Genomic DNA, 12962 nt, shown 5'->3' with positions numbered 1-12962 from the left:
GTCGCATGCTAGCAGCGAACAATGCTCCGCAATGGCCATTGCCATAGTAGCTCCTGCGCTTTTGCAGTCGATAACTGCAAAAGCGCAGGAGCTACTATGGCAATGGCCATTGCGGAGCATTGTTCGCTGCTAGCATGCGACCATTTAGGTATGGCTTGCAGAGCTGCACACGCAGCACAGCTCTGAGTTGTTTGGTTTTGATTTATTTATATGCTTTGCTGTAGCACAATGTTTTTTGATGTCATACATTTTTTCAAGCATATCTGATTTGCAGTACGCACAGTATGCCCGACAATCATCCCCAATTACTGGCTTCAGCCACCCTTTTAAATTCAGGTACAGACTCCCACTCTTTTCTGTACTTCTGGTTATACAATTGTGATTGAGACATGTTGATTGATGTTGTAAGTTCTGTTCAAGATCAAACATTTGTGACCAACTATATTCATTGGGTTTGTCTCGTCGAACGCATACTACTGCTGCTGCAGTCAGCCCCAGTGTTGCCAACTGATTTCAGGGTGTTGCTAGAGGCAGGTTGATTTGTTGCTAAATGACGTTGTGATGTCATTGCGTGATAACGTAAAACTGCGTCATTACGTAAGATATACAATAACGTTACTCAAATTGACTGGCCATCTGCAAAAAATATGATTTGACATTTGTTCAGGTACAGACTCCCACTCTTTTCTGTATTTCTGGCTGTACAATTTTGATTTAAACTTTTTGATTGATGTTGTAAGTTCTGTTCATGATCAAACATTCGTTACCAACTATATTCATTGGGTTTGGCTCATCGAACCCATGCTACCTGCTGCTGAAGTCAGCCAACAATTATTTGCAATTTGCTGAAATTGCTGCTGTCCTGCTGCTGACGTCACTCACAATGCACTTTTGCAGCCAGGCACGTGTGTTGTAACTGAGTGTGTGACAGAAAAAAAAATCGTTTTTGTGTCATTTAGAGAGAAAATGCGTGCATTGTAGCGTTTGAGTCACTTTTCAAAAGTTGCTAAAAGTTACAAATATCTTTTTAAAAGTAGCTACATTTGTTTCTAGGTGCTGTTTGAAAAAAAGTTGCCAGGGTACTCTGAAAAGTTGCTGAATCTAGCAACAAAATTGCTAAATTGGCATCACTGATAAGAACTGCGAATTCCATATTCTTGAAGAACTTTGCGTTACCTGCCTATATGAGCTGTTGTCGCATTGTCCAATCAAAATGCTGTGTGGAGCGCGCGCTGTCACTAGTCCAACGCTTTAGTCGGGTAAGTGCAGTTCATTCACGCAGCACAGCTCTGTATTTTATTTATTCCTGCGAAAATCTTAACCTAAATATCTTCACAAATATGGATGTTTAACTATATGAATTTATGGCGCGCGTGAAACGCCAAGAAAGCCTAATGAAATGTACGCTAACAATGTTATTACTTGCGTACTAAAACAATGTTTAAAGTCCAGATGCATCGAGGTTATACTGCACCTCTCTCATGTGCCAGCAATTGACAAATTGTTTGGTGAATTGTGTGAATTGTATCAGACTGACCAAGGTATATAGAATGCGAAATGGGAAAGTGTAAATCCTACACTTTGGTTGTTGTGTGGTCTGTCTCACAACTTGATTATGCAAAGAGTGACTGACCTCCGTCGTTAATTATCAATGACCAACGTTCTGTTCCAACAGTGTCAAATGGCTTCAACATGGCAAAGCGTTCAGTCCATGCGCCAGTGGATTTTAGAGAATGGAGGTATTTTCAGAATTTGTGTACAGTCTTTATGATAGGCTACTGTTAATTAAAAGTGCACTCATTTCCTTCAGCCTGTCCTATCAGGAGAAAATAAAGCCTACGGCGTTGTCACATTGTGCTGTTCTAGTGTGAAGGGGTAGTGAATGAAATGGTGGATGTGTATCACAGCTGGCAATGCAGAAAATTCTTACATAATGGCTGCTTTGTGGCCAAGAACACAGTACATCACAGGACTGACATGAAAATTGGATTATCTAGTTGCAATTGATAGACACACTGTAGAACATGCATCACTAGCCTCCCTCACACAGTCAACAGATATCGGAATATAGGCTACTACAAATACAATCAATCAATGTATTCATTAGTGCACTCCGTTTCAAACCGTAGCCAAATGTCTTGCAACAGAAAGTGAACATGAGTCGCTCTTATTGGACAAGTTCAGGTTGCCCCTTCCTGTTTCAGTCCGCTTTCTTCTGTTTGGTGCCTAGTGAATATGACTCAGTCGTATGTATTAGTACTACAGTGATGTGTTTCAGATAAAAGGACAGACCCATGGCTACTGGTCTACTCCCCCATGCCAGTGGCCATTATATTCCTCCTCTATCTTGGTGTGGTCTGGGCTGGGCCCAAGCTGATGAAACGCAGGGAACCAGTTGATCTCAAGGCTGTACTCATTGTCTACAACTTCGCCATGGTCTGCCTGTCTGTCTACATGTTCCATGAGGTGTGCTTTTCCTACTCCCATCAAAAATGTGTGTGTCTGTGGCAGCCACAGAACTGGGACTCATTATGCTTTATAATGACATGTTTCACCTGATTTATAAGTGCTTTGATGTTGCAGTTCTTGGTCACGTCCTTGCTGTCTAACTACAGTTACCTGTGTCAACCTGTGGATTACAGCACTAGTCCACTGGCGATGAGGGTGAGAGTGCATCTGAAAACTCCCTATTGTACAACAACTGTTGGACCTCTGATATAGTTGACCTAAGTGGCCTAACTCTGTTTCTTCACCAGATGGCCAAAGTATGCTGGTGGTTTTTCTTCTCCAAGGTCATAGAATTGGCTGACACGGTAAAGCACATTGAAAATCAGGGTCGTATTCACTAGGCACCAAACGGAGGAAAAAGTACTGAAATGGGGAGTGACTACTTAACAAACATTTGTTTTCCATTCCAAAACTTCTTCTTACAGTATGCACTAATGAATATAGCCCAGGCCAGGATTAGTATCAGAGTCAAGAGAAACACTGGAAGTCCATTCTAAACCCATTTCAAACTCTTAATTGGCAGGTGTTCTTCATCCTGAGGAAGAAGAACAGTCAGCTGACTTTCCTGCATGTCTATCACCATGGCACCATGATCTTCAACTGGTGGGCAGGGGTCAAGTATCTGGCTGGAGGCCAATGTAAGTCTTGCATGACAAAAACTAGGGCTGCGGTCCAAACATTTAAAAGATACACCCTCGTCCACTTACCCTCACCTTATGCCCTTGGGGGAATCCCAGTCGCCATTTGGAGGGCGGTCCAAATGATTAGCCAAGCAAGGGAAGTTTGCAACATAAGCCTCTCAGCCCTCGTTTTTAGTCGACTTTGCGAGTGTGCAATTATGTTCACTCCGGGGCCTGAAACTTCCCATAATTCAATTCACCACGATTGTACATCCGCTAAGAAAAGTCAGCGAAAACTTAACATCAATGGAGAAGTCAACATACAAGTGTAAGTAAAAACGAATGCAAATAAGTTAGAAATTGTGCTATTAATGCACATGATGGCACAAACACTTCTCGTAAAAAGTTTTTGAAATTGTTGAAATAGAACATTTTCCTTCTTCAGAAGTTCCAGCTAGGCAGGCTTAACATCGGTTAATTAATTTGCTAGCTATCATACAGTAGGCGTATATTAATAATGATATATTTAATATAAGTAGACTTGCACTCCTAATTGACTGTAGCGCATATAAATCACCCCCAAACTACCGGTGGCTGAAAACACAATCATCGCGGGATGAACAAGTGACAAATTTCCGGCCAAGGGTGGTCCATTTAAAAATCATTCCTTCCTCCCTTGCCCCGCAAGTGTACACTCGTCAGACGTGTCCACTTCATTTGAGGGTGGAGGGGATAGGGTGTGTCTAAGTGTTTGGACTGCAGCCCAGGAGTTTTTCCTAATCACATGTCCTGACCAGGAAAAACTCTGGGCCATACTTGTTAATGCCATAGATTTGTTCAATACCTGCTTCATTAACATCTTATAACATATTGTTATCAACTCCCGGGTAGGCACTTCTCATTACCTGGGAGAATATTCATAATAGTATCACAATGGTATCCTATAACAAATTGTCCAAACCTGTCATGACGTAGAGGTTGTGCAGCAGATGGCCGAGACGTTTCGTGTTCCTCTGTCTCCTCATAGCGTTCTTCATTGGCCTGCTCAACACCTTTGTGCACATCGTGATGTACTCTTACTACGGACTGGCTGCCCTGGGGCCTCACACGCAGAAGTACTTATGGTGGAAGCGCTATCTGACCTCACTGCAGCTGGTTAGTGGCTTTAGCTTCAGCTCGGGATACATCTAGTAGGGCTCAAACATAAAGTGGGTAGGCTTGCACTTGGACCTCGTATCCTGAACCTAGATTAAGCCTAATCGTGGATGAAATAACTACTTCAATGGAGAAACGTCTTTGAGCATGCTTTTTAATCCAGGACTAGGCTTAATCTGTGTCCAGGAAACTGGCCCTTTGAGTCTGTGGATGAGATTCTTTGAGAGCTTAGAGTATTGGTACAAAACAGATCATGTTACGTCTATGAATGGATATAGTGTAATAACGTATCTGGAAACTTTCTGAACCCGAACCAATGTTCTGCCGCCTGGTGTTTCAGCTCCAGTTTGTCCTGTTGACCACTCACACTGGCTACAACCTCTTCACTGAGTGTGACTTCCCAGACTCCATGAACGCTGTGGTGTTTGCCTACTGTGTCAGTCTCATTGCTCTCTTCAGCAACTTCTACTATCAGAGCTACCTCAACAGGAAGAGCAAGAAGACATAAAGGCTATGGACAATCACGCACTCACTGTGTCGTGCTGTACCTGAATTAAATTCACTGTCAAATGTAAAACATTTTTAATACAGTATCTGGAGATGCGTTGTTTTTGTGAAGCGTTCTACAATGTTCCCTATGGTCTCTACTTCCCACTAGGCGGACGTCAAAATCAACGTCCACTCCACATTGGTTCGACGTGATTTCATTTCAATTGCATGGAAACCACGTTGATTCAACCAGTGTGTGCCCAGTGTGTTATTGATGGCCTTGACTGGCTGTGTACCAATGAATACATCTTTGTCATTAATTGAAAGGAACGAGACTGACATGGCTATTTTTGTTTGTCACGTAATGCGCCATACAACTTAAGTGTAGAGTTAGAGGAGACATTTTGCAGGTTGTCTCAATTCAGCGGCATTACTTTTCAGAGTGCTAGCGTGAAACATTTGGTTTGTATGCAGCATTTGAGAATGTCCACAAGAGGGCAGAGTCTGTCTATGGTTGGTGCTTCACTTACCAGCGTGTCAACTGCAGTGGAACTGTTCGCCACTTATCTAATTTGCCTGCCACTTGAAAATTCCCATATGTATACACTACTTTATGTGGTACTGCTGGTTATATCTTGGGCACATACATTTCACATTATAGCAAGATATATTGTGCTTTAGTTATTTGAAACTTGTAATTAGGCAAGGATTGTGCACTTTGTGCTATAACCATGTAATAACACTAAGTGAGGCTCATCGGAAAATGAGAAGAATTCCTGAACACTGTTTTATTTGAATGCTCCCATAATGAAAATGGTCTTCTTTTACTGTGACATGGCATTAACCTGCACCTGCGCTAATTCCATGGATGTGCATACCACCGTAAGAAGAAGAGTCACCATCTGTATTATTGTAATAGCATTTATTTCTTAAACTTGGGAATAACAAACATTCAGAATATCGCTTTAAACAAACTGTACATTTATACACATGATAAAGTAGATTTGACTGTGTTCCAGAATATTTCACGAATGACCATCCACCACCCCTCCATTTACCATCCAGAAATATCTTAAGACAATTCAAACAAATAAACAAACAACAAAGGAATGCAAACAATACATTTATTTTCCACTGTTAAAAACAACACGGCAAAATGATATATATTTGTCTACATTTCAGTTCTTAGTAGATTGAATGATGTAGAGACGGAAGGAGAGAGAAAGAGGAGGGAGTTCTGGAGTAGGTCATGTCTCCGTTTGAAATGTGTCCACTTGGTATCTGTTCGGGCAGGGCTGTAGGGAGCTCTGTCGTACTACAGAGGTACGACAGTTCTTTCAGAGCAGTAGAAAAAGCTACAAAGGATGGCCTTTGACCAGCGGAACCATGGAATAACGTATTATACTAGGGTCTATCTCAATACTCTAAAATTGCCTTTCCTTGTCCCCCTTCATCCACCCTGATCTAACAAAAAAAAGCAACACAGGTCTGGAAGCTACCGATTGGCTTGCTTTCACTCAGCTTGTTTCCTCTAGATCAGTACAAACTGGAACGGAGACCAAGGAAAGGCTATCACCTCAGACTATTGAAATGCATACTCCATGAGAGGCCCGTATAACGGTACATAGGACAGCATCCGGTCCTCTATGTCTCTGTGTAGACAGAGGACATCTGGCTCAGGCTGCGGTCGAAGCTGTTCACCTGGAAGAAGATGCTCTCCTCTGGGCTGGAGGAGAACTGGCACCCCCCTGGCCCCTGGAGGTCCTGGGCCAAGCTGAAGCCTGAGGGAGGAGAAGTCATGACTCCTTAGATACAAGATTTGATGCTACGCTTAGGTGTGTGTGTGCGTGTGGTTGATCTAACCGACATCAAGATATCTTAAAATTCTGTCTATAAAAAGTCATGAATTGCCTTATCACACAGGCACATACGAGATACTTCTTGTTTAGGAAGTGAAGAAGTAGGCGAAAAGACAGAATAAACACTAAATTGCAGAAAAAGGGGTGCGATGGAGAATAATGACAGGGAAGCACATGAAATGTCAGAGGAGGATGAAAAGGAGGAAGTAGAGGTGATATATCCTAGAGTCTCACCTGCCGCAGAGCCACCGCTGGTGCTGGACATGTGGAAGCCATTGTGTTGGTGGGAAGTGTAGCCATGTGAGTCCGCTGGTAAGTGAACACCACTCACAGACTGCTCCATTCTGTAGGAGTCTCCAAAATGGAAGCAGCTCTGAAAGCTGCCTTGGTAATCTAAGGAGAGAAGGAAGGAGAGAGTGGAGAATTGAAATAGAATTACTAGAATGGGAAAAGCCCTTCTCCCCATGGCAATTTAACTGGAACACTCATGGATACACTAAATATGGCTGCTAGACGCAAAGACTTGAATGGGAATACCTGTTTTAGTCAATCTATTTCTATTTATTCATTTGATTGATTTATTTAACCTTTATTTAACTAGGCAAGTCAGTTTAGAAAAAATTCTTATTTACAATGATGGCCTACCAAAAGGAAAAAGGCCTACTGCAGGGCCAGGGGATTCAAAATAAAAATAAATGAAATAAAAATATAGGACACAAAACACATCAGCACAAGAGAGACAACACAACACTACATAAAGAGAGACCTAAGACAACACAGCATGGCAGCAACATATGAAAGCACAGCAACGGTAGCAACACAAAACAGGGTACAAACATTATTGGGCTCAGACAACAGCACAAAGGGCAAGAAGGTAGAGACAATAATATATAACGCAAAGCAGCCACAACGGTCAGTAAGTGTGAGGTAAAGAGGGGGGTAGAAAAGGAAATAAAAGTGTATGAAAGGGGCATTCCTTGTGACCATACAATACGGTATGTTAAGGAGTGATTATTATGTTTGCAAAGTGATTCCATATACTGTGTGGCTTCGAGTTATTATAACGCTACATTTGTGTTAGCGCGCTAACTCTTCCAGTTCCTCAGTGGTAGCGTTTGTCAATTGTCCCCCTTCTCTTTTTCTACTCAAGTAATGATAATGTGAAAGCAGCCCATTTCTGGAGCGCTTTACGCAACTCCCCGACCACAGCGTGGTTTGAGAGACGTCCATGCGTAGATCTTTAACAGGGAAAGCTGTGTTTAAGGCATTAGGGAGCGGGTCTGGAGTGACAGCTAACTAGAGCAGCCTTGGTGGAGCTCTGAGAGAGAGAGAGACAGCTGACTACAGAAGGCAGCGTTTTGTTGGCTAATTCAGAGCAGAGGAGGCTTCCGCTTGTGGTTTCGCCTGCTCTGTCTCTCTGACAGCAATCTTCTCTCTCTGCGCAACGCTAAACGCTCTGACAGACCTACGGGCCGCGTCCCAATTCTACAACACCGCTTCCTCTACTTGTGTCCTTTCATGTTCATATGGTGGTAAAGTGTGAGGCCTATTCCATGGAATGGAATGTTTTAAAAGGTGCCGTTAGACATGTATTGCATAGAACTGCTTGCATGATCTATTCTACATGACAGAAAGTTGAGTCGGTAGCGTAAAACACATTTGAATCTTTAACCAATGCTCTGAGGCTTCCAGCCCACTAAATAGTCCAGTTGGGTTGTATTGAGTCTGGTCAGGGCTGATCTTACCGTCACTGGCGGCCTGGTGGTGATAATGAGAGTAGGGCTTGTGGTGGGGGTGGATGTGCTGTTGCTGCTGCTTCTCCAAGGGAGGAGGAGTGCCTGTACCCTTCATCCCTGGGGAGAGCAGAGGACCCGACACCCTGCAGGAGAGCGAGAGTGAGAGTGAGAGACAGAATTCATTGTCTAATTTCCAAATAGTTATGCATAATCAGATGCTCAAGTGCATCAAGACAATGGTTCCCTGTGTACACTCTTAACAACTGTGGCTACATATGATTTGTTGAATCAAATGTCTCACTTTATCAAAGTGCTACGCACTCGGCAACACGTGATCTAACCGACACACTGGGGCAGTTAAAGAGTCCTGAACACCCCTCAGAAGAACACATGTTGGACTGTATGTACTGTAGTCAGTAAATGGAAACGTCCTCCACCTATCACATGTTACGATCTAAAGTCAACAAACACGAGAGGGTGCATTCGACTGAAACCGAGCTCCCCGTTTCCTTTAACTCCTTGCCTTGTGGCCTGGGAGGAGAAAGCCTATTCGTGTTTACTTTCTCCAATATTTTAGAGATGGCATATGAGCATGACATGTTTGTCACAGAACGCCTCGGGGCGGGCAAGCAACGACCAATGCTTCCTCATAGGCTTTCTGGATTGTGATGAAGTAAATCAAGCTTTGTCCGTGGTGGTATTAGACACAGATGTGTGCAAGCAAATAGTTAGAAACGTTAAGCCGAATAGCTTCAACTAGACGGGACTGTGCCAAATACCCGAAAGATCTGTGGAGTGTATTTCCCATGTTCTTCAGTTCACACTTCAAAGGGTCACACTTTGCGTTGAGTGCACCGCATTTCACAGAGGAAGGAAAACAACAACAAGGGGTTGAATTGCTTTTTAAAATAGAGTTATAACTAACAGATGGGAACTTGTTCCAACCGCTTGAATTCGAAACATGGTTACGCTATTAGGACGTTGGAAAAACCTGCAATCAACGTGAAAGAAGTCATGGAATGCAGTGGGTTTTTGGTGAACTTCTATTGCATTCAAGCGTTGTGACAGCAGATTGTCAAAAGGATACCACATGCTCTTACATAAATACTGTCCCAGGAACCTTACATAAATACTGTCACAGAAAGCATCAATTGGATGTCATCCATTCAGCTCTTTACCTATTCAGAAAGCTGCACTCTCTAAACTTTTCCATCTAACCTCTTCCTGCTGTGTCCAGTCATTTACATTTCAAACAAACAGGAAATGTCAGATTATTTTTAATGTAGCATTCTACAATATACAGTTGAAGTCGGAAGTTTACATACACCTTAGTCAAATACATTTCAATGCAGTTTTTCACAACTCCTGACATTTAATCCTAGTAAACATTCCCTGTCTTAGGTCAGTTAGGATCACCACTTTATTTTAAGAATGTGAAATGTCAGAATAATAGTAGAGAGAATGATTTATTTCAGCTTTTATTTCTTTCATCACATTCCCAGTGGATCAGAAGTTTACATACACTCAATTAGTATTTGGTTAACTAAGGTCAAACTTTTCGGGTAGCCTTCCACAACCATCTCACAATAAGTTAGGAGGAATGGGCCAAAATTCACCCAACAGAGCTGGTGTAACTGAGTCAGGTTTGTATGCCTCCTTGCTTGCACACACTTTTTCAGTTCTGCCCACACATTTTCTATTGGATTGAGGTCAGAGCTTTGTGATGGCCACTCCAATAGCTTGACTTTGTTGTCCTTAAGCCATTTTGTCACAACTTTGGAAGTATGTTTGTGGTCATTGTCCATTTGGAAGACCCATTTGCGACCAAGCTTTAACTTCTTGATTGATGTCTTGAGATGTTATTTCAATATATCCACATAATTTTCATACCTCATGATGCCATCTATTTTGTGGAGTTGCACCAGTCCCTCCTGCAGCAAAGCACCCTCACCACATGATGCTGCCACCCCCGTGCTTCACGGTTGGGATGGTGTTCTTCGGCTTGCAAGGCTCCCCCTTTTTCCTCCAACCATAACGATGGTCATTATGGCCAAACAGTTCTGTTTTTGTTTCATCAGACCAGAGGACATTTCTCCAAAAAGTACGATCTTTGTCCCCATGTGCAGTTGCAAACCGTAGTCTGGCTTTTTTTATGGCGGTTTTGGAGCAGTGGCTTCTTCCTTGCTGAGCGGCCTTTCAGGTTATGTCGATATAGGACTCGTAGAGGTTTTACTTTGGATATAGATACTTTTGTACCTATTTCCTCCAGCATCTTCACAAGGTCCTTTGCTATTGTTCTGGGATTCATTTGCACTTTTTTTTTTTTGCACAAAGTACGTTCGTCTCTAGGAGACAGAACGCGTCTCCTTCCTGAGCGGTATGATGGCTGCGTGGTCCCATGGTGTTTATACTTGTGTACTATTGTTTGTACAGATGAACGTGGTACCTTCAGGTGTTTGGAAATTGCTCCCAAGGATGAACCAGACTTGTGGAGATCTACTATTTTTTGTCTTAGGTCTTGGCTGATTTCTTTTGATTTTCCCATGATGTCAAGCAAAGAGGCACTGAGTTTGAAGGTAGACCTTGAAATACAACATCCACAGGTACACCTCCAATTTACTCAAATGATGTCAATTAGCCTATCAGAAGCTTCTAAAGCCATGACATCATTTTCCAAGATGTTTAAAGGCACAGTCAACTTAGTGTATGTAAACTTCTGACCCACTGGAATTGTGGTACAGTGAATTATAAGTGAAATAATCTGTCTGTAAACATTTGTTGGAAAAATGACTTGTGTCATGCACAAAGTAGATGTCCTAACCGACTTGCCAAAACTATAGTCTGTTAACAAGAAATTTGTGGAGTGGTTGAAAAACTAGTTTTAATGACTCCAACCTAAGTATATGTAAACCTCTGATATCAACTGCACATATGGAAACCCAGTAGGCCCTTGTCAGTATTAAAGGAGATTTGGGTGATACATTTAAGATGTCTTCTGAGTGCATTTCAACCCCCCCCCCCAAAAAAAAAAATCATGCCTATTTTTTGAAGAGAAAACTAATTGTACTTAGTCCATTTGCAGAAACAAATATCACATTTCTGCTCTGCTCCCAACACCTAACTTTGAACAAAACAGATATCCAGACCAGTAAGACACAAATCTCCATAAGGAGGCAAAATCTCCTCACAAATATTCAACAGCCACTTAGTACCCTTTTTTCCAGTTGCGTTTCAAGAATGCCAACACATAAACTGTTGCTGTGTTACTATGTGCCGTGGATGGATGCATATGGTTTGCAGTACGGGCTCTGTGAATGTGATGACAGAGAGTTACCGGAGGCAGCGAAGCCCTCAGATGACTGCTCACCTCTAAGGCCAGGATGACATAGCTCTAACTGTGTGAGAAAGCTAGGTCAGTACCACCCAGTGCTACCACCTGGCACAGCCTTTCTACACCCCACAGGAACAGATTATGTTTCAGGCACAGCCAGGGCTCCCTTGAAAACTAGATTCTCATCTCAATGGGCATCACCTGGTTAAATAAAGGATGCATACGTGAATAAATAAGGCTATGTCTAATAAAAGAAAGACATGCTTGAGATAGGTATTTCGACTGTGTCCATATATAGACCTTTCTATTTGAAACCTCACCGTGCACTAACAACGGACTCATGCACCTCCTCTTATGCTACCACATATCCTAAAGCAAACCCTCTCTGTCGCTCTCCTGCCTCTTGAGCTTAGAGAGCCACACGCCTCTCCACTGAACACACACGGAACCATTTGAACCAGCGCAGTGTCGAACCAACGTCTTCTCCCTGCCTAGCGTTAGCATTAGAGCATTAGAACGCTTGCTAGCAGCGAGCGTGGCTAATCCGTCCATTGGCACGGGCCCAGTGCCGCGGCCATGTGTTTCTGCGGAGAGCGGCGCTCCCCCGGGAGCTGCTGTCAGCACAAACTCAGGAAACAGTTATACTGTTCATATTTTTACAAGCAGCCTCTATGTGCAGCTAAAGTGAATCATAAGCTAATCACTGCCAGCTGCCGCACGCTCAGGCTCAAGGAATGAGGGGAATCTTTCATACGCTGCACCGAGTATAAATCTCTCCCCTGGTATTCACCTTCCCTGATAATCCTCCATCCTCCTTCTCCTCCTCCTCCTGTCATTACTGCCTTTTTCCAACCGGCCATCCCTGACCCCTTCTTCTGCTGTGAAGGAGTGGTTTAACCCCTGACCCCTGAAAGATTGACATAGAGGCTATTAACAGATAGGCTACTGGCTATTGGTCGAGATCAGGGGAGGGATGACGAGGGCCGGGGAGAGATGTTGGGGTGAGCGTTTCAGAGTGACGGGGTGAGTGTAAAAGAACTGAGGGCCAAGTGTTTGAGGGACCTCACTGCTTGGAGCATTCAGCCAGATAAGCTTTGACTCCGATTACTGGCAATAGTACAGTGGATAGACTATGGTTCCGTGACTGTGACTCAATTGACCTGATTTAGTGAATATGACCCAGTTAATCTAATGTATAATACTGAGTGAATATGGTAATAAGGTAATACGTCAAAGTGAACATGATGATGCAATCTCTATTGCA

The 12962-nt window shown here is 43.0% G+C and overlaps 2 protein-coding genes across 2 annotated transcripts in view; one reads left to right on the top strand and one right to left on the bottom strand.

Annotated features, from left to right (window-relative positions):
• The first annotated feature begins 1130 nt into the window (after positions 1–1130).
• On the top strand, positions 1131–5882 carry LOC109902288 (elongation of very long chain fatty acids protein 4-like). Its single transcript, XM_020498535.2, has 8 exons — positions 1131–1259; positions 1676–1739; positions 2279–2466; positions 2584–2664; positions 2757–2813; positions 3032–3146; positions 4156–4283; positions 4624–5882. Exons 1-8 carry the CDS (start codon positions 1185–1187, stop codon positions 4789–4791), a joined length of 876 nt encoding a protein of 291 aa, XP_020354124.1. The 5' UTR covers positions 1131–1184; the 3' UTR covers positions 4792–5882.
• glis1b (GLIS family zinc finger 1b) overlaps positions 5676–12962 on the bottom strand; it is a 117992-nt gene continuing 110705 nt past the window's right edge. The window contains exons 9-11 of the mRNA XM_031786357.1: positions 8377–8510; positions 6866–7024; positions 5676–6553 (exon numbers count right to left, since the gene is read on the bottom strand). Of these exons, the coding sequence (XP_031642217.1) occupies positions 6417–6553; positions 6866–7024; positions 8377–8510 (430 nt within the window). The 3' untranslated portion in view covers positions 5676–6416. The remainder of the gene's footprint in view (positions 6554–6865; positions 7025–8376; positions 8511–12962) is intronic.

The sequence above is a fragment of the Oncorhynchus kisutch genome, linkage group LG13 (assembly GCF_002021735.2).
Source record: "Oncorhynchus kisutch isolate 150728-3 linkage group LG13, Okis_V2, whole genome shotgun sequence".
In the NCBI taxonomy this organism is placed as follows: domain Eukaryota; kingdom Metazoa; phylum Chordata; class Actinopteri; order Salmoniformes; family Salmonidae; genus Oncorhynchus; species Oncorhynchus kisutch.
Note: the sequence above shows the minus strand (reverse complement) of the source record. Positions and strands in the feature narration are given on the sequence as shown.

Coding starts and splice junctions, on each gene's coding strand:
- LOC109902288 (XM_020498535.2), top strand. CDS start 1,185: ATGAGCTGTTGTCGCATTGTCCAATCAAAATGCTGTGTGGAGCGCGCG. Junction 2,814..3,031: donor TCATAGAATTGGCTGACACG/GTAAAGCACATT, acceptor CTTAATTGGCAG/GTGTTCTTCATCCTGAGGAA. Junction 4,284..4,623: donor ATCTGACCTCACTGCAGCTG/GTTAGTGGCTTT, acceptor CTGGTGTTTCAG/CTCCAGTTTGTCCTGTTGAC.